Genomic DNA, 24,448 nt, shown 5'->3' with positions numbered 1-24,448 from the left:
GTGGCGATGGGCTGGTGCTGGGGCGCGGCAGCGTGCGGTGGCTTCACGTGGCTGGGAGGGGCTGTTTGGCTGTGGTGCGGGGAAGAGGGCACTGCGCGCTGTCTCCTGCATTGCGTGGTGTTCCTGGTCTTGGCACAGCATGTGCTGGCCACCAGGTATTCACGTGGTTATGTGCTAGAGCAGCCGGGCACTGGTCAGGAGAGCGAGGTGTGCGCAGCGACCATCGCTCCGCTTGTCAGGGTCAGCCCAGCAGCATCTGCCGCCGCTGGCATCGGGGAGAGCCGGGGCGTGGGGCACTTTCCAGCACTGAAAGACTTGCAGACGGGTCATCAAACCTATCGCAGTGCTGTGATTTGCGGTGGGTTTGCTCCCTTCCGTGGTGCACATGCCGGGGCCATGGGGACCACCAAGGGCCGCGAGAAAAATCCCGAGTCTGAGCCAATTGCCCATAAACGTCGTCATTCCTGAGCTCACTTGCAGAGCACACTCAGAGTCGCTATGGCAATTCCCAGCAGCACTTTGAGCCAGATCCTGAGTCACCAGTGCCTGGAATCCCACCTCTCTCCCGCAGCCATGGTGCCCCAGTCCCACCAAAGGCAGTCGGTGCTCCGGGAGAGACACATATGGGCGCTGGGGCCAATGGTGCTCTCCTGCGGGGACACCAGGCAGGGCATCCCGCCAGGGGGAGGCGGTGACACCAACAAAGCAGGGCAGAAAGATGTCAAAAAAGACAAAGTCCGCCTTTTTAAATGAACTGCAAAATTTATTACAGTGCTTTGCTCCTGACAAGGAAGTTGGTAACCTCCTGCCTGGGAAGGAAGGGTGGGGAGTGGGAAAGGGGAGGGATGAGAGGGAGAAAAGGATGTGAGAGACAGAGAAAGAGAGACACTTAAGGACACTTTTCATTTTCTGAAAATAAAACATCTTTTACCTCCCAAACCATTTGCTCCAGTTCTTTAAGTTCACAGAAAGAAGAAGGTGAAACCGAACCACAGACTTGAGGAGGAAAACGCACAAACATGTTGAAAAGCAGACCGACATGCTCTTCTGCATCTAACAAGCTTCCACAATCCATGCAGCTCCGGGCACAGCGGCTGCAGCTCCTCAAGGCACCAGCTCTGCGCAGAGCCGTGACGGACAACAGCCCCCTCGAAATGAGGAGCAAACGCCCGCCGTGGAAAACAGACCTGAAGCAACCCCAGTCGCACAGGAGGAGCCCAGGGGAGCCGGTGGCCTGGCTGCGGTGGGGGAGCTGAGCTGGGCTGCCCAGTGGCGGGGTTGCAGGAGAGGAGAGCATGGCTGAGACCGAGAGAAAGCAGTAGAGAGAACCCAGCACCTCCCAGCTCCTGGGGCTACAGCCCCCAGTGCTGCCCAGTCCAGCCTGTGAGCCCCTGCCCCGCAACGGCAGAGGAACCCCTAGCTCTGCTCTTGTGGCTTCAACACAGTTTGCTTGAGGACACAGCAGAATGTGACTGAGGGGCCGAGGACACAGCCCGGCGTGAAGCACAGGATGATTCTTTGCCTTACCCACACACTTAGGCAAGTAAATGCAGGAGGGGCTGCAAAGCTCCCCAGCCACCCCCAGCCCCCAGCGCATGGGTGCGAGAGCAGCTCTGGGCTGTTTGCAGCCTGGACCTGCTGCTGAGCTGGACCCGCACCTCCCTCCTGCCCGGCTGCTCTGCCACTGCCACCCGTGCACAGGGTCCATCACAGCCCCATGCCGTCCCGGTCTGTTCTCCAGGCGCTGCCCGGGCATGGCTGATGGCTGGAGTGAGGCCGGACCTGTGCTGCCCGGTGCCACCGTGCTGGGGCCACCCTGTTCCCATGCTTGGGTCATGGAGCCGATGCCACCTGAGCACTGTGACTCGCAAAGCTTTCCAGCCACGGGGTTGCTGTGCTGGCACCAAGGGGGCAGCGGCAGGGCCACGGGTCCAAAATGTCCCAGGGATGGTTCCTGCTCCCAGTACTGAATGTCTTAGAGCCTCTGCAGCAAATCTTTGACACGGCAGAGATGTGCTGCCCTGTGAGCTCTGGGCACCGTGGCTGCCACGGGCTGCAAAGCCACGGCTGCTGCCTCCAGCACCGGCAAGCTCTGAGAAAACGAATGTGTATGGTGGGCTCAGCGCTGCCCTCCCTGCCTGCCCTTGCGTGTGAGGACCCCAGCACACACACCTTGGGGTCCCGGCTTGGCTGCGTGGGGCTGACCCCTCCAGCCTCGGCCCCTGGGTTCTGCGCGGCTCCTGCAGAACTCCTCTGCCTCTATGCCGGTGCCCGGCGACACCACAACCACCGCGAAACCACAACCCGGGAGGAGGTTTCACCTTGCCTCTCCCCTGCCCTGTGCACGAGGGGCCCTGAGACATGCAGCAGGGTTGGGAGAAGGATGGCAGTGGTGGAGAAATGGGAGGTAGGGACAGCAGGAGAGGAGCATAAATAGGAGCAGAGCCCAGACAGGTTTTGCCCTTCCTTCTTGGTGCAGAGCTGTGTCGGGCAGGCGACAGGTCAGGCACCCCAGGTGCAGAGAAGCTGGGGGCAGCGCTGCCGATGGGGCAGGCTGGCAGCCGAGCCCACAGCCCCACAGCCAGCAACCATCCTTACTGTGTACTAAAATAAACCATCTGGGACTTTTCCAATAGTACAGGTTAAATAGCATCACTGAGAAAGGCGGGGTGGAGACGCAGCGCCGGCCGGCCAGCCCGGGCGCACATCCTGCCCCTGCTGCGCTGCTGGCAGCACCGCGGCTCCGACAGGTCTGTGCTGGCGGCCACGCTCAAGTCCGCTTGGCGTGCAGCATCTCGATGAGGAGGTTGTTGCAGGGCACCTCCCCGCTCAGGTGCTTGTGGTACAGGTACTCCTCTGCCTGCATGCTCAGCGCTCGGACCTCCGCCAGCCGCAGCAGCAGCTGCCGGAACTTGTCCGTGGAGTGAGGGTAGTGGCACACCGTGTACTCCAGCAGTGCCGCGTTGGCCTTCTCCTGAGCGTCCTTAGCCAGAGAGTGGTTCTCCAGGTACTTCACATCTGCAAGGGGAACGCGGGACAGTGAAACCGTGCCAAACCCATGCATCTGCCCAATCCATATTGTGCTGCGCAAGGAGGAACCCGTGCTCCCCAATCAACAGCTCTCATGCATGAGGATGCAGTGCAGGAGGGGTTCCATGCCCCATCCTTACCCATCCCTGCCCTGCCTCCTGGGTCTCCCCAATGCTGAAGACAGACTCCCACACCTCCACGGCAGCAGGAGGGCTGGTGCCCCTCTCTCCTTGCCACCCAGTAAGCATCAAAGCCGAAATGTGTTACCACCTGCGCCCACTCTCAGGGAGCCGTTGCCATCAGCCTCCTTTAATTCCCGAAGGTTGGGCAAGCAGCTAAATTAATTCCTCGATAAACCTCATCTTTCCAGTGTGGCAACCAGGCTCACCAGCCTGGAAACCCTAATCCTCCGCGCCTCGCCAGGGTCGCAGCAGCTCCCCCGCAATCCCTGCAGCACAGGAAGAGGCGCAGCAGGCAGCGGCACTGGGGTGCAGACAGGTCTGGCAACCAAGAGCCCGCTGCAGCCCCAAGGGCAGCACTGCAGGAACTGGGGCCGCACAGCCCCAGGGCAGCGCTCACCCCAAGAGATGACAGCACCAAGAACAGCCCAGGGTGGTGGGTCAGGGTTTCTCCAGGCTTATGGGGCAGCTGAGTTGAGGTCTGCCCTCCAAGGACGCCGCCCTGGGGCTTGGGTTGCCATGAGCGCTCCATGAATCAACGCTGGTTTTCAACCTGTGCAATGTCATCAACTCAGCCCCACACAAAGATTCCAGGGGCTTTCGGGAGTCGGTGCTACACGCAGCGATGGCACCTCAGCGCCCTCCCGCAGGAGACCTTGCTGCAAACCCCGGCACCGAGCCCGTGTGGGGCAGCGGATTTAGCGGATCCACTGTACGGAGCTGCCGACACACAGCCAAATTCAGGTCTGTGTTGGCAGCCCGGACACATCGCACCTGCGGGCTGGGAACAGGGGAATGTGGGCACGGGTTCTGGCCAAGGCATTTGGGGTTTATTTCTGAGTTTCACTCAAAAAAAGAGGGGAACCAAATACAGCTTTTAACCCAGACGGGTTCCTGCTGTAGCCAAAGAGCTGAGCAGCTATTGGGAGGGCGGTGGGGGTGGCAGATGGGACCCCGCTTGCCCTCCCCACGCCGCTGCCTGCTCCGGCAGAGCTCCCTCGAGCCCCCGCGGCCCCCAGTGCTGCTGCAGCCCCCCAGAGCTGGGAGCCCCCGGCCCATGGTGGGGCCGAGCCTGGGGAGCAGAGGCACTGTCAGGGTCTGCGGGGTCCTGGGGAGACACAGCCTCCAGCGACGCCTACGCCAGGCTGCACGGCCGGGCCCTGCGTGGCGCAGGCATAAAGCGCCACGGCTCATGCCAAGATGCGCTTTATCAGATCACCCTTCCCTTGTCACTCCTGCGGCACATTTGCCCCTGTTGTGGCCATCTCTCTTCTACCTGGGAGGTTGTTATGAAATCTCTTTATCTGCATAAGGTTATTGTGCATGTCATTAAAAAAAAAAGAAGTTATATTGATAAATGTCAAATCTATCCCCTGAGTTGGCTCAACAATAGCTAGTTCTACTCGATGAACTCACCTGGTTCTCTGAAAGACCCTATTCACTGTTTAATTGAATATTTGAATAATCTTTTCATTCCTGCAAGGAATAAAGAATGTTGTCCAAATAACATTGACTCACTTCATTTAGAGACACTGCAGCAGTTGCAAAGACTGTCCTGTGACAAAGCCTCCCATCACACATACAGATATGCCTGGGATTATTTCTATGCCCTCAAGTGTTCTTCCTATTCACAGCTCCTTTTGTTTGGGAGAAGCTGCTGATAAATTGCAAACGCTTAAGGGAATGTGGGCTATAAAAGCCTCTCTTCCTCCCCTCCCCAAGAGTAGCTGCTTCATGAATGTAAGTCATGAAATCGAATGATAGGTCAATCCATTAAGGCTCTATTAAGCCCTTCTGTAGAACAAAGCTAACCTGTGCCGTCCTCATAAATATTGCTATTTTGAGAAGCCCTAATTTTAATTAAATCTCTTTACCTGCTCAGGAGAGAAATCTATTTAGAACTCAAATGGCAGCTCTTGTGAGCAGGGCTTGGCTTTGATTGTGCTGTGGCAGAGTGGTAAATGTGGAAATTCTCTTGTTAAAGGCAATTACATCCTGCACATAATACACAATCCCATCCTCTACAGCTGAGCCTGTGAAGGGCAAATTACTACAAGTGAGCTCTGCAATATGGAGAGAAAAAGTTGGATTTGGGGCAAAACGATGTATGGGAAAATACAGCTATTTGATTCCATGCCCTCCTTGAAAGCCGCTGCTCTGGGGAAGCAGAACCACAGCCGTGCTCGGCACAGCCTCGGTGGGTGCCGGCTGCACCCCGGGAGGATGCTGGCGGTGGCACCGTGCCGTGACGAGGGGCACCACGGGGCACGCACTCTCCCGGCGCTGAGCCCCCGGGGCAGCAGCCAGGGAAGCGCCCGGCTTGGGGAGCTCCTGGATTTCCCAGCCCGGGCACTGTTTGTGCCACACCTTATCACTGTTTGAGCAGCAAATCACCATATCTAATTTCTCTGGATTTCAAAACAGCTCTAGAGGAAAAGCAAGCTGCGGGAGGAGATGCCGCAGGTGCAGGATGGGACGGCAGCGCAACTCCTGCGCCCGAGGCACCCACCCTCCCTGGGCCCCTGCGCCCCTCAGGCTCACCCGCAAACCGGTGTCAACCCAGTGGGTCCTTCAGGCGGCTCTGGCCCTGGCCCTGATCCCGGCCTTTTGGGTGGGGGAATGGATTCCCACTGCCTGCAGCGCGTCTGCGCTCCCACTTAACCTCTCCAGCCGGCGGCCGCGCTGCTCGTGGAGCAGGTTGGCTCCTGGGCGGTGGTGACACACGGCGATGCAGGCCCTCCCTCCAGCCCAAACTGCCAAAACACCCAGCGATGGCCGCGCTCTGCTGCTCCCGGCCCTGCGCGTGGCGATGGGGCAGAGCTGCTAGGAGCTCCCTGCGGGACCCTGCGACGCAGCAGCGCAAGCACCAGGAGAGGCTTTGGGAATGGGATAGGGATAGAGTGGCAGGGACGGGAACGGGGATGGGGATGAGGGTGACGACAGGGCTGCCCCGACTGGGATCACCATCCCAGAGTGGTGCCAACACCTGGGCACTGCAGCGATCCAAGCACAAGTTTCCACAGGGAAATGCCAGTTCCTGCTCTGTCTGTGTCCGTGCAATTAGCAGCGGCCATGGAGGTGTGTGAAGTGAAGCAGCCACAGCGGCAGAGGTGCAAGCCAGGAGCGTGGCAGCCAGCTGAGCCCCTCACAGGCCCCAGCGCCATCCTAACGCCAGGAGGTGAGATCTCCCACCGGGACGGGGCTGAGGGGAAGGTGTCGGCGCCAGTAATGTGGGTGGGTGGGCGCTGTGGGGTCCCCATGGTGCTCAGGACTGCCTGCAGCCCCGTCGAGGGCTGAGATCGTTCTGGTGGGACTCTGACGAGCATCCCTGACTTGGGGCGATGCCTGTGGGCAAAGGAGGTGCCACCCAGGCCATGGTGGATGGGGAGGTGCTCCCCGCGGGGGCAGCAGCAGCATGGCCAGGATGGGAGCAGGGCAGGATCAGGACGGGATCGGGGCAGAGCTACTGTACAGCCCCAGGGACACTGTGGGCTCTGGCAGCAGCACCCACGGCTCCCACTTATTTTGTCTGGGTGAGGCGGGACCGTGTGAACCCGCTGCCTCGGCCCGGAGCTGAGCCTAATCAGGAGCCGCGTGCAGCCCCTGCCCCCTGCGGAGGCACGGGCGATCTGACGCAAATCCTGGGAGATAGGGCCATCCCCGGCTGCCGCCTCTGTCAACACGCCTGCTTTGCCGCTGCCGTATCAGCAGGTTGTTTCCCTGCCCGATGCAACAGCCAAGGGACCAAAACAGGCTCCACTTGGCCAGCAGGGCACAACATCCTCCGCGGCTGGATGCAGAGCCTGGCCCCACAGCCAGAGGAGTTTTGGACTGCTCAGTGAGGTGGGGAGCCAGCAGCTCCCAACCCTTTCTCCTCACTAAAAGCCCCTCGGTCGCCAGTCAGCCACAGTCATGTGCAGCAGCATGTTCAGACCCTGGGCTGCGTCCCGCCTGCTCTCTGGCTCCCGAGACCCCGCAGCAGAGGCTGAGACTCTCAAGCGTGACCACCCCTCACCCCGGTGTCCCCACAGTGGTACTCACCAAGGCTGAAGAGGATGAGGAACTTCAGGCAGACAAACTCCTGCCGGTCCACTTGGAGCGAGTGCAAGTGCAGGACGAGCTCCTGCGCCCGCAGCACCAACGTGTTCAGGATGGAGCCAGCCTGCGCTGCGACAGTCGACATGTCCACCTGCAGGGATGGGGACGGCATCAGCTGCTGAAGCCACAGCCCTCTCAAACCCGCTGTAGTGGACCCTGCGCAGGGCAGCAGTCGAGCATCAGCCCACTTAGGGACACCAAAGCAAAGACTAATGGGTGAAATGTGAACCCCATTTCTCTAGTGCTGTGGTCATCTGCACCTCCAAATCCATCCCTTTGGAAGGGAGGATCCCTTTTCACACTCCATCTCTGCAAGTATAGATGAGCGTCTTGATCTTTCCATGAGAATATTTTCCACCCAAATCAGAAGCTGCATGGTTGGGCAGAACGGGATGGGATGGGAAGAGGTGGGATGGGATGGGATGGGATGGGATGGGATGGGATGGGATGGGATGGGGTGGGATGGGATGGGATGGGATGAGATGAGACATGACTCTCTGAACAAGCAGTCCCAAAGCGCAGCAATATCAACCCATCTACTCTGTGCCAGGCTGGCCACACAGCCAGAATTAAGATGAAAGTCACCCCTGGGCTCCCACTCCAGCCATCACTCCCCCAACCTCAGCAGCCACTGCGGTCTGCGTCGGCCTGTACTCACCTCCTGGCCGGTGACGAGCAGCACGCTGTGCTCCTTGCCGTGCTGCAGCTGCCGGTAGACGTGGTCGAACACTAGCAGCTCGCTCCAGCAGTTCTGCAGCAACTTCATCTGGTCGCCCACCTGAAACACAGCCACAGCAGTGCTGCTGATGCCCACCGTGCCGGGGCAGCACCTGCAGCAAGGACTGCGACCATCAGTGTCCTGCAGCCACGTTACTCCTGCGGGCTCACGCCCCACGCGTGCCTTGCTCTACAGCACCGACCCCAGGCCTGGCAGATGTCCCAGGGGAGGCCAGGCTGGCAGCGGGGTACCCTCAGGCAGGCAGGGATGAGGTTTACCCCAAGCAAGGGGCAACCTGGGCTTCAGGAGAAGAGATAAGTTGGGGGGCTGTCCAGAGCCAGCTTTGAAGCAGCTCAGTGTTTTGGTGGCACTCACCAACTCTTATCAGCACAGGTTTTCCCTCAGCAGGCACATTCTCCCCAAACCGCATACAAATTTCTAACAAAATTACTGCTGGACACATCCCTGGACAGGAGGGAACGCACGGCTGCTGCACACAGGCCCCGTGTCTCCAGGCAGCCCCTCCAGATACTTTAAAATGAAAGAAGACAGTGCCCAAGCTCACCTCCCTGCCTGGGACTGCTGGTGTTGGGGGACATGGCCGTGGGGAGCCACTGGGCACCGCTGTGCCCTGCAGCTGCCGCGTCAGCCCTTGCCCGTGCAGCAACACACGTGTGATCACGGGCACATTTGCACGTCTACTGGTGTGTACATGCGGGCACAAATACAAGCATCCACAGCTATGCTTTCAAAGAAATGCCTGCAAACGCCCTGGTGGAAAGCTCACCCAGGACACGAGCAGCAAGGACCCAAGGACCTCCAGAGGTGATGTGGGAAAGCCGGTGGGCAGCAGGACAAACTGTATTGGGTCAAAGAAAGAGCTCAGGGCCTGGAGCTGCGGCAGGACACAGGGCACGCTGCCATCCCAGCTCGGGCAGCGCGCAGGATGCTCAGCTGCCTCCCCACCACCTCACCAACAACCGCCATGGGTCGCCGGCTTTGTCCCACTGTTGGTGCTCTCCACAGGACCCCAGCTCCTTTCTGTAAAGAGCTGAACCCGCACCCTGCCCGGAGCCCCTCCTGTGAGGCGAGTGCAGGGAAAGGGCTGGGGTTGTGGGAGATGCTGCCCTGCAGAGCAGAGCAAAGAGCAAAGAGCTCTGCAGGCCATTGTGCTCCCTGCCTTTAATAGAAGGAAGACAGATGCAGTATCGCAGGACTGGATAATACCCTCGTTCTGCTGAAGAAGCTGCAATAAACCAGTGCTGAGAGATTGCAAAAGGAATAGAAGTCAGATGAGAAAGAGCTTTATGGTCTCGGAGCCCAGCACTCACCGCCAGCCGCCGGGATTTGTTTCTCGAGCGCGGTGGGTGGTCAGCCTGGGCACACAGCAGCGCTGGGGAGGGCAGCGCTGGGGCCACGGCTGTGGTGCCCGATGGCACAAGGCCGCCCGCAGCGAGGGGCCACAGGGCTGCCGAGGCTGGGCACAGCACCCGAGAGAGCGCAGGAGCGGTACATGGCCCGGAGGTACTGACCGCGAGGTTTCTGTTCAGCTACTCAACAAAGAACTGGGGAAAAGCTCATTCGGCATCAAAACAAAATGGAGATTTTTGGTGTTCCGGATGACCTCTGCCCCGAGCCAGGCGGTTGGCTGTGGCAGCCCTCGCACGGCTCCCGGCACTGCCAGCCCAGCCGGGACCGAGCTCCTCCGCCCCAGCTGAGGCACAGCCTTGTTTTGGAAGCTTCTTCCTGTGCCTCATTCCTGAGCGGGATGAGCTCCGGAAGAGCTAGACTAAAGGTTTTGCTCTGAAAAATAGTTTTAAAAAATTTAGCTTCTCTAAAAGGAAGCATTTCAACAGCTTTTGAAATCTTCTTTAACTCCTTTAAAAACGCCTGCCCGGCTGATCACGGGCCCCGCGGCAGGGCCAGCTCCCTCAGCCGAGCATCTCCGCGCACCCCATCAGCAGCACGTTTTGCCCTGCGTGCCGTTCCCCTGCCAGCGTGCTCCAGCGTGCCATGGCCTTTCCCTGGAGCATCGCGACGTGCCAGAGCCTCGTGGCCACGGCGTGAGGGGATGTGGTTGGGAGCGTGACCAGGCAGACTGGGGACTCTGGGGGATGGGCAGGGCTCGGGGACGGCACCAGCACCCCCAGCCCTGCCCACCCCCAGCACCCAGCGGTCTCCGTGCCCGCGGCCGGCGCAGCAGGCATCCCCCACAGCCCCACTGCGAGGGGCTCCCGTCACCTCCCCGGTGCCCGCCAGGAGCAGAGGGCCGCTAATGGACGGCCACTCAGAGTCCATCAATCCTCCTGGCCAGGCGGCACGCACACACTCCTGCCTTTAAAAGTTAAGCAAAGGATTTTCCTCTTTTAATGTCAAGGCTTTTCAGTGGAGGGCTTTGTCAAGGACCTGATGCAAGCTGTCTTTAAGAGGTAATTTTTTTTTTTCCTTTTTTTTTTAAAGCAAGCATTTAACCCGTTCACAAAACCCAGCAGAGAAACATTCTCCACGCAGGGCGAGCGCTCCACGGCCACTGGCAGCTGAATGCATCTTACTGCGACCCACAGAAAAATCCATTTGTCTGCAGCAGCTGGGCTCGGACCAGGGGCCAGAGGGGAGGCAGGGTGTGCAGAGGCACCAACAGTGCTGCCCTGAGCTTTAAACCTCCTGCAACCCTCACTACGGGCTAGTTGGCATGGGGAGAAGAAGCTCTTGTGAATCCTGAGGCTCCTCAAAATGTGCCCAGGACACCCCAGTTCCTCAGCGCCCCGGAACCAAACACCCACAGGGACAGCACAGCCCCACTTGCTGCTCCCTGCATGGCTTCTCCAGGGCATCCCCAAGCCTGGTACCACCATCAGCCACTGAACACCTCTGCAGCATTAGGAAGCAGTGGCCACCAACAATGCTGCTTTGCTTGGAAGCCATGAGTGGGTCCCAGGACACCAATCCCCTGCCTCTGCCCACCTGGCACCAGCATGCCATGAACACAAGGATCTCTTGGATGCCCTCAACCTGTCTTCCCCCCAGGGATGCTCTCTGGGCAGCTTCCCAGATCACTGGTGCAGGATTGGCCCCAGCAGCTCCCATGTAGGAGCACAGCACACACCAGCACCCCGAGCCACTGCCAGGCAATTACTGGGTGTGAGCAGGACGCATCACCTTGGCTACCGAGAAGTGCGAAAGTGGATTACTGTCCACCAGCCACCCGCAATCAAAACCCCTCACAAGTCTAAGGTGTTAATTGTCAATGCAGGTCCTCATCCTCCTGCCCAGGTACCACCACGATGGGTAACAGAGCAAGAAAACCACCAAGACCGGGGCGGCAGGACCAGGATTTCATCTCTCAGCTGGCAGAGCATGCTGTTGTGCCCAGGCTGCTGCTATTGCTGGCTGCAGGGCTGCATGGGCATCGTAGCTCTGTGTGTGTGCCCCAGGAGCGAGGGCAGGGCTGTGCCAGCCAGGATGCCCGCGGGCAGGGGAAGCTGTCACATTTCCCCCAGTGCATAGGATGCTAAACATCGCTGCAGCATCCATGACCAGAAGGAGATTTTAAATCTGCCAAAAACGCTCTGGCTGCCGGCCAGGAGATGGGGTCAAGATGACCCATGCATGTTAAAGGCAGAGAAGAAACTGACTACAAATAGGCTTCATCGTTGCTCCGAGATCTCTAACAAGAAAGCAAAAGAGAGCAGCCCAGCAGACAGACCCAGTGACCCGCAGGAACCCCTTGGTCTGTGGGAACGATGCTGCCCTCCGAGACCTCCCAACACTAGTGCTCGTCCGTGGCTGGGAGGGCGGTTTGCCTCAGCCCCATGGCAAGGAGGGGCCCGGCAGCCCATCTCCCCGTGGCTACACCGTGCTCCTCCACCAGCAGCAGGGGCCCGCCACGCACCCAGCCCAGCCCGGCCTTCAGGCTGAAACCAGGCAATTTGTTTAGCATTCCTGGCTGCTCATCCCAATCTAAAGGTCACTGCACCCCTGTGTGCACAGTATTTATACATACATGTGGACGTAACACCTATATAAACCAGGTTGTGCGGGATATAAACCAAACCAAACCCAGACACAACGTGAGTGTGCAAGTGTGCGTGAGTGTGCACACCTCTCTGTCTGTCTGTCTACATATATATATGAAAAAATTACATCTGAAAGGACAAAGTTGCCTGAGACGCACGACCCGACAAAATATATTTCACCCCCAGCCCATATTTTTCTTCCTGAAGAGATGCTGCAAATCTTCCCTCAGTCCTGACACATCTCATCTAGACTCAGTTAAAGTTCGTATTTATGGGCGTCAGCGCTGACCTCTTCCACCTCCGCCCGCGCAGCCTCGCGCCGCGGCTGCCTGGCCGGCCCTCGATAAACAAGCGGGCCCCCAAATCCCCCTCTGCCGCTCGGCATTATTAGTCTTGCCTCCGAAGGCCAGCGCAGTCCGTAATTCTCTGCCTGGTGACACGAGATGAACGCCACGACATCAGTCTCCCCGGCGGATTGGCATGGGGACCCTCGTTTGTCAGTGGCAGACTGACAGAATTACTGGCCCTTAAATGAAACGATATATCTGGGAAGTTAAATCTGTTTTCAATCTGACTGCCCCGCGCCTGCGGGCAGACGTGGCGTGTGAGCCGATGTCAAGAGGCCATTAGCCCATCTCCCCCTCCTTCCGCGGCGCAGCGGCAGAGCCAGGGGGGCTCTCCCCACCACACCCCACCCTGCCTCCAGGAGATGGCAAAACCCCCGGTGTGCCGCTGCACCTCGCCAGGCCGCTGGTGTGGGAATGGCAACGACACTGCCACTTCCAGGGGGACCCACTCCTGCTCTCCCTGGGCAGGGAGCAAAGGCTCGTCCTGGCCAGGCACGGGCCATCGTGCCCCTGAGGGTTTGTCCCCTCCTCTCCAGGCTCTCCGTGGTGCCCAGGGGAGAAGCCAGACCTCTGCAAACCAGCCCTGCAGCAGGAGCACGTGGGTGCTGGGAGCATTCAGGCGGGGGACACCATGCGTGGGGTCATCTGCCCACACCCCGTCACCCACCTGCACCCTCTCACCTCGGCGTAACGCCCTGGAGTGATGCCCCAACACAATGCCTGCATCTCCACGCCAGCCTCAGCCAACAGCCCTTCCCAGACTCAGATGGAGACCATCGCCCTCCGCAGACATTCCCAGGGGAGGAGAGGGCTGCTGGCATCCCCTGCTCCGAGGAGCCCCGAGTGCCGGGTAAGGAGTGCCTGCACGATGGCCATCGATCTCCAACAGCGCAATTTTACTCCGTGCTAGCGGGCTTTAGGGCAAAGCCATAAACGCGGCACTAGCAGGAGTTCATTTACCGCCCCAGCAGCTGTTTGCTTTTATGTGCCTGGCAGGAGCAGGAATGGGCTTTCAGGAGATGGAGAACTACTCCTGTTTTCCAAAGGCTTTGCTCCACACACCCACGGGAAAGCCACAGCCCTGTGCTGAGGAGGACACTGCGTGCCGGGTGGGTGGCAGGCGGCTTCGGCACCATCCCTGGTGGGGCACGCACAGAGGGGCCCGGGCACCGCCACACCGTGCCCTGGCGCCCGGGAGGGAGCCGAGGCTGCCCACAGCCGTGCTTTTTCACACACCCTCTGGAATCAGGGTAGGACACAGTATCTCTAGGTCCCTGACCCTGCAGGATGCTGGGAATATGTCCCATGCTCACCATGCGGATGAAGGCAAAAGGCACGAGTCCCCAGGGTGTCAGGGATGGGCAGGGATGCCCAGCTGAGCCCCCATCCCTGGGCACAGGAGGGACGTGTCCCGCTGCCAGCAGGATGCTGGTGGCCCTGCCCAGGTGGGGTGTCTGTCACTGCCGTCCCCCCCGACCCCTGCAGGAGGAGAAGCGCCTGCAGACACGGATTCATAGGGTAACAGCCTATTTTGGTGGCACAATCAGGCTGACAATGGAGTTACAAGGCTACACAGCAATACAGTCGGGAGCTGAATTTACAGTGTTTACAATATCTCCCGCAAAACAACCACCACCCTGTTCCCAAAAATCCAGGCTGGACACTGATATGATTGAAATGAACCCAACCCACCCCTACAATGCCGTTTCCTGACACTGTTCTGGTAGCCGGGGGCTATTTTGAGCCGCGAGGCTCTGCCACGTGTGGCCCCATGGCTCCCTGCAGGGTGGGCACAAGGAAGAGTCTGGCCCCGTCCCAGGGTACGGTCCCTACAGCACCACAGGACAGGGTGGCTTTGGCCAGAGTCAGGTAGTGCAGCTTCACACTTGGAGCACGGGAAGTCACACGGGTCTCCCAGCCACCCCAGGATGTGGCTTTCTGGGTTTTGGCCACATTGCAAAATTTTGTCTCCCATTTTTGTGCCGGTTTGGGATCTTAGGTCAGCTCAGGACACGGCTGGAAAACATCAGGGGTCTTGGCAAGGTTTGCAGGATGGCAGAGGCTGTCCAACCTCTGCCAACCCACCCCTTAATCCAGTAAGTACTGGAGGGGACTCGCTAGAGAGGATGGGGGTCAGCATCACGTCCCCCAGCCAGGCACGCTCCTGTCCGCCACCCCGGCCAGCCCTACCCTGCTGCCTGGTGATAATAGGCACCCACCTGACAGCATCGATTTTCCTCCTAAAGGCGGAGGGGAGAATTGTCTCAACTATAATTCCTCAACGTTACATTTTTCAATTATATCTTGAGCTTGACACTGCCGTCACTCTGCCGGCAATTGCCTCCACACCTGCCTCTGCCATGATGAATCTGAAATCATTAGCCCCACGGTGACAGCGGGAATCGCTCCAGCATTGCAACGGGGCCCTGGTGCCTCCAACCCTGCCACGCAAGGAGCCAGGAGCGGGACAGAGATGCAAGAGCAGTGCTGGTGGCCCTGGGCTCATGCCTGCAGGCATCGCCCTGTCCTTGGGGCGTATCAGCCCCAATCCTGCCCATTACAGCATCCCAACCTCACAGCATTTCTAACACAATCCTACCCATGGCAGCATCTCATCTTTATGACATTTCAGCCCCAGTCCCACCTGCCTCCCACCCCCTGCCCAGCGTAGCATCCCTCCCCCTTGCCCAGGCTCCTACCTCCAGCTCCTTGAAGAAGATGCAGCTCCGCGCCCACTCCACGATGGCGAAGAGAGTCTGATCAGCCATCTTGCACATGAGGCCAAAGGTGCTGAGCTTCTCATGCCGACCTTTGCCTTGCTCTTGCTGCAGGCAGGCCAGAATCCGTGCCTTCACCTGGGCCTCGTCGGGCTCCAGCTGCAGCAGCTTCAGGATGACCTCGGGGATGTCGGGAGGGGAGCTGCTGGGGTAGGTCTCTGGGTACACGTAGGCAGGCATGGACTCGTGTGTGTTTGTGTAGTGGTCCGGGTACTCGGACTTGATGGTGCGGTTGGGGAAGGAAGGGTAGTGGTAGCCGGCAAGCGGCGTGTGGCTGGGCACAGTCATTCCCAGAGAGGGTGTCCCGTAGGGGCTGCGCTCGTAGTCGATGGGCGTCAGGGCGGCAGAGTTGGGTGGCAAGGTCTTGGACATGGTGTGGATGCTGTGGATGGTGGAGGACAGACTGTAGTCGTGCTGCACTGGGGACATGATCTGAGGCACGGTCTCCAGCTTGAAGCCGTTGGCACGGATCAGAGCTTTCTTCTGCTGCTTTAAGGCACGGTCCCGCTTGTACATGGGTCCAAACTTGTTCCTCCCTCCGCGCATCCGGTCGGCACGCACAGCTGAGGGGCAGAGAGAGGCAGAGGCTGCAGTGAAGCTGCCCCAGGGACACCAGCACTTCCACACAGCATGAAGAAAATGGGGATTTGGTGGACAAACAGGGCCGGGGGACACTGGGGAGACCTTCCCAGAGAGCCACTGGCAGACTATGCTGTTCTTCGCCCAGCCAGCTACACCAGGGACACGGCATGGCAGGTTCGGGTGCCTGGCCCCAGCTCTTGCCTTGCTGGTGTCACCATCAGAGCCTCTGGGAATTGCAGGAAAGGGAGAGACATTTGGCTTTAACTACAAAATGGACTAGGGGATAAAGCAGCTTGCATCCCTCGTGGGTTGGGGGGACAGTCCATGAAGCCTGGGCTGATGAAGGATCTCGACACCCACTTTCATTTTTATAACCCCTGACACTGGACCTGCCCTAGGATTTCCTTGTTTCTGCAGAGCCTGAGACCCCTCAGCCCTCTCAGAGCCTGGTTTGCCTGCATCGAGGCTGCACATGCAAATCTCTGCCTGTTTCTTGGGCAGCACGGCTGGCAGGCCCAGCCGGGCATGGTGTACCCCGCGGCAGCACTGCGGTGGCTTGTGGGCAGGATGCTGCCCATCCCTGCTGGGTATCAGCTACGGCTGAGAGCTCTGCCGGAGCGTCCCGCTGGCAGAGTCACTCTGATGGCCCCATCGTGATCTCTCAGTTGCAACAAAGCAGATGTTCCCCCTGAACCCCCAAAGAAACCCAAGAATGTGTCAGCGTGCACGGGAGCAGGTGCTTCTCTGCAGCAGGAGCTCGTCCCTCTGCACCGCCCGGCTGCGTTCCCAGCCCACCCCTGGAAGAGCCTCAGCTCCCCAGAAGCTGGGAGCTGGATGGCAATGCGGAGGGATGGAGGAGAGCACGACAGAGAGAACAGTCTGCAGACTTAGCATCAAAGGGAAAAAAACCTCTGCTAGTTTACGTCCGCGCTGACAGCAGGCGGGTCTTGCTTTTGTGTCTCAGCTGTTACCTCTGCCTCTCTTTTGCCTACTTATCCTGCAGATGCTGGAAGTGTGGCCAGCCCCCCCACCCCGGAGAGCCAGGACACCTCCCAGACTCTCTCCAGGCTGGCTGGAAAAGCGGGAGCGTCGGCCAGGAGCAGCAGCATTTCCAGGGTGAGCAGGAATGTGCTCCCAGGAGAGCCGCCCCGCGCTTCCTCCCTCATTCTTTATCCATGAAAACAGCATCTCGCTGGGAGCAGGGCAGCCAGAAGCATCCTCTAAGGTGGGGGTGCTATAGCCCCCCAGCTCCTGAAAACCTGCCCACACGCCTCTGGGCAACAGAGCGCTGCCCTGGGGCAGCTCCTGAGCTCAGGGGTGCGAGGGCGGCGGGCGCAGTCAGCATGTGTGCACGCTCCCGCCAGGACCCCGCGGGCAGAGCCCTCACCCAGCCCAGGATGGCACCACAGACCGCACTGAAAGCCCAGAGCCCCAACCCGCTCAAAGCTACACGTTTCCACCACAGCTCAAGTCTGGGCCCAGCGATGCCCGGGCATCGCACCCCAGGCAGACCCCACGACCCTGGGCAGGGGTGCACAGACGGGAGCTGGCGCTGCCCGCACCCCCAGGCACGGCCAGAGGTGCTCGCAGCCCACCCTCACAAACCCTCCGCAGGCACGTACACCTCCTTCCCTCCCCAGCACGGACACAAAGGGAGAAGAGGCCTCTTAATTCCCTCCTGCTCTGCTTTTCCTGCAGTTCGTGACTCCGTTGGGATCGGGAACAACTTGCTATTTGCTGCGTCCCAGCTGGCTGTTGGGAAGCAACCGATGCCCCCCGACCTCTGGGGCGAGGGGGGCCCAAGCAGAGACTCCCAGAAGCGCCTGCACCCCAGCATCCCCCAACAAAGCCAGCACAGCAGTGGGCACACGCTGCGCCCTGCAGATTCCCTTCCCGCTCCCTCGGCCTCGCCTGCCCTCGCCCTGGCACGCAGCTCTGGATGGTGGGAGCAGCTCCCCGAGCTCTGCCTCCCCTGCCCGGGGGTGCCTGGGGGGGCCCAGGGCTGCGCTGCCCCATCCCTCTGGGCACGCCAAGGAGAGCCTGGGTCAGCACCCTGTCCCCAGAATCAATTGTTTCGGGCTCGCTCCTGCCCCAGAGCTGAAGGCTCACCTTCAAAGCCTCAGCTTGGGGTCCCTCCCGAAAAATACTAAGATCTGGGAAAAGACGGGCTCCGCTTTTAACCACAAAAAAGACAATTCTGCAGGAAAGTCACCCTCTGTCGGGTGATCCCCGTCAGCTGCCCCACCGCAGGGCTTCACCGAGGAGCTGACAGCAAGGAAAACGAGCAAAACCCGGGAGTTTGGGAGGAGCAGCCTGCCGAGACCCCGGCTGCCGCCCTTCCCCGGCCACGGGACCGGCGGAGAGCGAGACAAAAACCGCTGAAAACGGGCAAAGGGAGACCACCGGACACACAAGCGCTGCCCCTGCCCGGCACCCCGAATCCTCTGCAGCGCCGCCGAACTCCCCCACACGGATTGATTCAGGGCACCGGTAGCTCCAGTCCAGAGCCAAACTGGGGGCTGTTTGGACACAGGGCTGAAGGCAGCCCACGCCGGGAGTTCGCAGGGGCTGCTTTGCAGCTCGATGTTGTGTCTCGTTCCTGCGCCTCTGCTCAGCCCGGCCAGGAGAGAGGATGGGGGGGCTAAACCCGGCCAGGAGAGAGGATGGGGGGGGCTAAACCCGGCCAGGAGAGAGGATGGGGAGAGATAAACCCGGCCAGGAGAGAGGATGGGGGGGGCTAAACCCGGCCAGGAGAGAGGATGGGGGGGCTAAGCCCGGCCAGGAGAGAGGATGGGGGGGGCTAAACCCGGCCAGGAGAGAGGATGGGGGGAGCTAAACCCGGCCAGGAGAGAGGATGGGGGGCTCTAAACCCGACCAGGAGAGAGGATGGGGGGCTCAGCCCGGCCAGGAGAGAGGATGGGGGGCTCAGCCCGGCTGGCACATCTGACCACTCCCATCTGCTGCAAAATGTGGACGATTTCAGTGGAGAAGAGGTGGAGGGGGAGCTGATTCGGAGCGGGGGAATCCTTTCCGCGGGTGTTTTTGCTCCGCGCTCTTCTGCCGCTCTCTGTGTCCCGAATGGATTTCGCTCGCCTGCACTAACACTGCAGACATCGCGACACCCACCCTGGGGGCGGCGGGGCCCGACTCTGATCCCTCAATCGGGATCGAATTCTCTGCCGTGAGCGAGGTGGGGGCTGTAAATGTTTTTCCTAAGTCAGGCAGCCGAGAAATCGGTTTTGCTGCGTTTCACCGAGGGGGAAAATATAATTCGTGCTGGGACCGCAGCAGTTTTGTCGTTTTAACATTTTCAACATTTTCCTTAAGTCTCAGTTTCTGGAATTACGCTCTTAAGGAAAACAATTATTTGTGCGCTAGTTCCCACCCGTTCTGCCAGCAAAAAAAATCCTGGAAAGTTGAAGCCGCAGCGGCCAAAAAAACCCCGGGGAAACAAAACAAAAACAAAGAAAGGAAAAGCAGGAGGCGACTCGAAAAAACGAATTTTTCCTTAACTTGGGAGAGGAAAACGGGCTGGAAGCGGCGGCGGGCCGGGCCGGGGGCGGCGGAGCCCTCCTACCTTCCAGGCGCATCCCCACGGTCAGGCACTTCTGGAAGCGGCAGTAGGGGCAGCGCTTGCGCTGGGTCTTGTCGATCTTGCAGTTCTGGCTCTCCGTGCAGGTGTAGTGCTTGTTGTTCTGCACTGTCCGCTTGAAGAAGCCCTGCGGCGGGCACCGGCACCGGCACCCCGTTACCTCGGCACCGGCATCCCGATATCCCGGCACCGGCACCCGGTCCCCGCGCCCCCGGGCTCCGGTCCCGCCGCCGAAGGCGAATTCGCCGCTAACGAAAACGGGCGAGGAAGGGCCCCCGGCCGGCCCCGCTGCCCCCGGCCCTGCAGAGCCCCCTCCCCGCTCCTCCGTGCCGGGGGCCCCGCACAGTCCCGCAAAACCCCAGTCCCCACACGGCCCCGGCCGTAGCCCCGGCTGCGGCTCCCGCACAGCCTCCGCCGTCTTTCCGCGGCCCCCGCAGGGCTCCCGGTCCCCGCACAGCCCCAGTCCCCGCACGGCTCCAGCCCCGTTTCCCCGGCTCCGCAGGGCTCCGCTCCCCGCGCGCCTCAGCCGCGCTTCCCCCCGCTCCCCGCACAGCCCCGGCTGCCTTTCCCCGTTTCCCGCACAGCCCCAACGCCGCATGCTCGGTCCCGTTCTCCGTTCCCCGCACAGCCCCATTCCCGTTACCCCGGTCTCCCTCCCCGATGCCCGCACGGCCCCGGTCCCGTTGCCCGGTCCCGTCCCCCGATGCCCGCACAGCCCCGTTCCCGCTCCCGCACGCCCCTACCTTGCAGCTCTCGCAGGTGAGCAGCCCGTAGTGGTACCCGGAGACCTTGTCCCCGCAGACCGGACACAGCTCGTCCAGGTCCTCATCATAGGAATAGTCCATCCCCTCCAGGGCGCTGCGGGACGAGCCCGCGGCTCAGCGGGACGGGCGGGCGGCCCCGAGCCCCGGCGGGTGCGGAGCGGAGCGGCGCGGCGCGCACCGAGCGGCAGGTGCCGGCGCCGAGCCCTTTATAGCGCCTGGAAGAGCAGCTCCATGTTGGTGCGGGCGAGCGGCCACCCCCCCGGGGGCTGGGGAACCTCCTCTGGGGAGCGGGCGGCCGGGGGACGGGGGCGGAGGGACCCGGGGGTGCGGGATGCAGGGGTGGAGGGACCGCACCCGGGGATGGAGGAGCAGAGGGACCCGCACCCGGGGATGCGGGATGCAGGGACGGAGGGACCTGCACCCAGGGATGCGGGATGCAGCAATGGAGGGACCTGCACGGGGGGATGGAAGGACAGAGGGACCCGCACCCGGGGATGGAAGGACAGAGGGACCCGCACCTGGGGATGTGAGATGGAGGGACCCACACCTGGGGCTGCAGGGGTGCAGGATGGAAGGACCCACACCCAGGGAAGGAGGAATGGAGGGACAGAGGGACCCGCAACAGGGGACACAGGAATGCAAGGGTGTGGGGATGCAGGGATGTGCCCCACTGGTGGCAGCCCCAGCAGCAGTGGGCATGGCCCCAGTGGCAGCCCCAGGCGAGGGGAGCAGCAGTCGGGAGCAGGAGCAGCCCCCCAAGAGCAGCTCCTGCCACTGCTCCCGGGATGGGGGAAGATGCTCAGCCAGGCCTCACAGACCCCAAGGGCAGAGTGGGCACAGGGACCCTCTTTGCAGAAAGGGGTTTGAGACCTTGCCTACTCCCCCAAGCCTCGGGCGCACTGCCCCACACCATCTGTGGGGAATAACCAGCCCTCCGCTTCCCCCAGCGCCCAGCCTGTGAGTGGAATACTGCACTGTGCACATGAGCATTGGAACTGGGAATACTGGGGGCTGCACTGAGCATGGGAGCCAAGAATCCCAGAGGCTGCAGCGCAATAATCTGAGCAAGAGGAACACTCCACAGCCAGCCCTACTCCGCGCAGAACCCCCAGGACCCCCAGGCCCTGCCAGGTCCAACCCCGTTACCCCACACTGGGTGGTCCCACTGGCCAGCCAGCTGCGAGGAGATGCTCACAAAGCTCAGGGAATGGCACATGAGGAACACTGGGGTGTTCGGCACATCCTGACACCTCCACTGGGGCCACCAAGGAGGTGACAGTTCAGACCTAGCACTGGCCACCTAGCACGGAACAGCCACTACCTACGGAGTCCTGACGTGCCTTCCAACAGCGATTGTTCATCGCCAGGATTTAATTCATTGCTTCACATTCTTAATGAACTGTTCTATAGTGCCAGCACACTGGCACAGAGGCACCCATGCTCCCAGCACGTCCTGCTTATCCGGATGCTCCCAAGCTGGCCGTGTGCCGCACTCGGCCGCGGGGAGCTGGAGGCTCCAGCACTGAGCCAGGCGCTGTGGCTCAACCCCGGGCTGACCTGCTCCATCAGAAGTCCCTTTGGGGCTGGTGTGCAGGCACAGCCTGTCCCAGCCTGGGCAGGATCCGGCTACCTGCAGAACTCCAGGGAGGGAGCTCCAATTTGAGGTGTTCTGACCCCCGAAGGAGCTGCCGGGAGGGCAGTGTAGGGGGTCCCTGATTCTGTGGGCACCTGGAGCTCCCGCGTGTCTGGGGTCTGTGCTGCCAGCAGCGCCCTGCGAAGGGGAGCTGTGGCTGCTGGCCCGGCGTGGCTCATCCCACACAGCTTATCCTGCACAACTGATCCCACAGGGTTTGTCCCTCATGGCTCATCACACACAACTCATCCCACCCGGCTCGCTCCACGCTGCCGCAGTGGGTAGGAAGCAAAGCTGGCAGGGAGAGCGGCAAACAGGAAACGGGCTCGGTGAAGCATCGCTCCAGAGCCACCAGGGATGGAGCCCAGGCTAAGAATAGCGGGTCAGCCACTGTTGGGCCAGGAAGGAGTGCTCCCACCACCAGCGGAACCCCTGGACCGTGGCCCCCGTGCTCACTGCAGGCTCCCGGGGGAGCTGCCGGACAGCCTCGCAGCAGATCTGCCCTCCAGGAAGAGGAGCCCAGGAGGGGCCGCAGCTCAGGAGAAGAGCCCAGCAAACATCGAGAGGAACAAAAGCGACATGGGGCCAAGGGCTGCAGCGCCCAACGGAATGGGATGAGAAAGGGATGAAGGCTCAGCCTGCCCTGGGTGCCGAGGGGTCCCGGCTGCTCCCACGCCTGCTCTGGGGTGAGGAGGCTGCCTGTCCTCCCACGGCTGACACACAGTGCTGGGGTTTCCGAGGACTCCCAGCCACCCTCCGGCTTCCAAAGCCCCTTGGCAGCTACATCTATCATTTCTGGGCAGCAGCACGGCCGAGAGGCCAAGGCTACGGCGAGGCCTCGCTCTGCTGCCCACCGTGCGCAGAGCCTCCATCCCTACTGATGGGGACAGAACGGGAAGCGGCGGCCCACGCATGGCTCCCGCTTCCTTGCCAAGCCCTGCCATATCCCCAACTCCAGCCTCGGCCGCCGCCATGCCACGGAACGGCGTCAGCGGGTGGGAGGCAGGCAGGATGGGGCACCGCGGTGCTCCCCACGGACACGTACTCACCCCGAGGCAGCTGCGTGCCCTGCTGCGACCGCACAGTCTTGCTCACACCTCTGGTTGAGAGCTGCCACCAAGGAGCCACCACGGGGTGCTGGGCACCACTGCTCCGTCCGCAGCGGGATGGGGGATTTATGGGACCCTTGTCCGCTGGGAAGGTGTCGGGGCTCTGGCTGAGCACACGCCGCCCAAGGCAGGACACCAGCCAATCTCCTCCCCATGGGGGCCAGGCTCAACCAGGATGGACCCACTTCGGTGCCTTATTGGTTTCTGCGGCCACGTGACCGTGCTGAAAAACATCACAATTAAGCTACAAAATGCTGACCATAAACTAGCATTAGAAAGTGACAGGGGAGATAAGTGGGACCCCTGCGGCAGATAACGCGCCAGGGGAGAGAGACCCTACGCGGAGGCGGGGGGCACAGGCGGGCGGCCGCGAGCGCGCCAGCACCCACAGCCACGCTGATTTATGGCCTGAGGCGGGAGGGAAGGGGCCGTGGGCGCGGGGCAGGACGCCTCGGGAGCAGCACAAGCCCATTGCACCCTCCCAGCACCAGGACCGGCAGCCCAGGGTCTGCAGGGAGGGCAGGAGGCGGCTCCTCCATGCGTGGCGCCCTGTGCCCGGGGACCCTGGGAGCACGCGATGCTCACAGCCAGTGGCTCCACGTGTGCCGAAATGGCCCTGGAGGAAAGCATGTTCCTCTGGGCTGGGGACGTGGCAGGGCAGCTGAGCCCCGGAGATGGAGGAGTTTGCCACGTGGCTTCTGCCATCCTCCATCACCAGAGCCAGACCCACGGGCACCACGTTGGCTCCGGGGCTTTGATTTCCAACAGCCCTGTGAAAACAGGAGGCAGAAAGGTCAGGCGCGGGGGCGAGAGGCCGGAGGGGATGCCTGCGCAGCCAGAGCAAGGACTCGGTCCCAGCGCCAGCCCCACGCTGCAGCCATCCATCACCACAGCGTCTCGTGCACGGGGTCCTGCGCTCTGCCTCGTCCCGCAGTGACGCCGGCCCCGAGGATGGGCCGGTGGCGGCGTCCAGGGCGGCAGGGCAGGACACACAATCTCCGGCTCAGGGCTCAAGAAAGGGCTCTTCCCCCTCGGCGTCGGTCAGGGTGCAGCCCAGGCACAGCAGGAGCAACGGAGCCCGTGGTGCGCCCGCGCCGAGGGAGCAGGGACCCCCGGCACTGCGGCTGCGGGGAGAGGAACGGTGAAGCTGCGCAGCCCAGCTTGTTTTTTCCTCACTCTGCAGCTGAAAAGAGGAGAGAAACTAATGAAAACAGAGCTCTGGAAGAAGCTCCAGGCCCAGAGCAGCTTCCGCCCCGATCGCCAGCAATTATCAGCCGCATGCCAGATGTTCCGACGCGATGCCAATGTCAGAGAAAATAAATCTGTGGCGGGTTCAAGGTCCCTGCTGGGCCAGCACACAGCGGCTCGCGGCTCAGCACCGCACGAGGCAGGGATGGAGCCGCGGGGCAGCCACGGCCGCTTCCTCCCGCCGGGCATTGTTCCCCTGGGAAGCCCCGGCCTCACACCGGCCGCTGGCTATTTTTGTGGCAAGGTGCTTTCAGGGGTAAATACGTCCCCGCTGGCCTTGGGCACTTTCCTTTGCATGGGCGCTTGCCAAGGCCACGGCCCAACCGCCACGGCGGGTTGGGAAGCTCGTTCCAGA

At 61.2% G+C, this 24,448-nt stretch overlaps 1 protein-coding gene across 2 annotated transcripts; it reads right to left on the bottom strand.

Moving 5' to 3' along the window:
- Positions 1-815: 815 nt before the first annotated feature.
- NR5A1 (nuclear receptor subfamily 5 group A member 1) lies at positions 816-23,448 on the bottom strand. 2 transcript variants are annotated; one of them, XM_054084347.1, is made up of 7 exons: positions 22,786-23,448; positions 20,083-20,197; positions 19,325-19,466; positions 15,088-15,728; positions 7,966-8,085; positions 7,251-7,398; positions 816-3,018 (listed from the first exon to the last, which is right to left on the bottom strand). In XM_054084347.1, the coding sequence occupies exons 1-7, from the start codon at positions 22,998-23,000 to the stop codon at positions 2,771-2,773; spliced, it is 1,629 nt and encodes a 542-aa protein (XP_053940322.1). In that variant the 5' UTR covers positions 23,001-23,448; the 3' UTR covers positions 816-2,770. The 2 variants fall into 2 exon arrangements, with proteins under 2 accessions (XP_053940322.1, XP_053940323.1); XM_054084348.1 differs by having other exon boundaries at positions 817-3,018; positions 20,083-20,318; positions 22,786-22,926.
- Positions 23,449-24,448: the final 1,000 nt, after the last annotated feature.

This window comes from Cuculus canorus, chromosome 19 (assembly GCF_017976375.1).
Source record: "Cuculus canorus isolate bCucCan1 chromosome 19, bCucCan1.pri, whole genome shotgun sequence".
Classification (NCBI taxonomy): Eukaryota; Metazoa; Chordata; class Aves; order Cuculiformes; family Cuculidae; genus Cuculus; species Cuculus canorus.
Note: the sequence above shows the minus strand (reverse complement) of the source record. Positions and strands in the feature narration are given on the sequence as shown.

Coding starts and splice junctions, on each gene's coding strand:
- NR5A1 (XM_054084347.1), bottom strand. CDS start 23,000: ATGGGGAGGAGATTGGCTGGTGTCCTGCCTTGGGCGGCGTGTGCTCAG. Junction 20,198..22,785: donor GGGCACGCAGCTGCCTCGGG/GTGAGTACGTGT, acceptor CTCGTCCCGCAG/CGCCCTGGAGGGGATGGACT. Junction 8,086..15,087: donor TCTTCTTCAAGGAGCTGGAG/GTAGGAGCCTGG, acceptor GCTGTGTTTCAG/GTGGGCGACCAGATGAAGTT.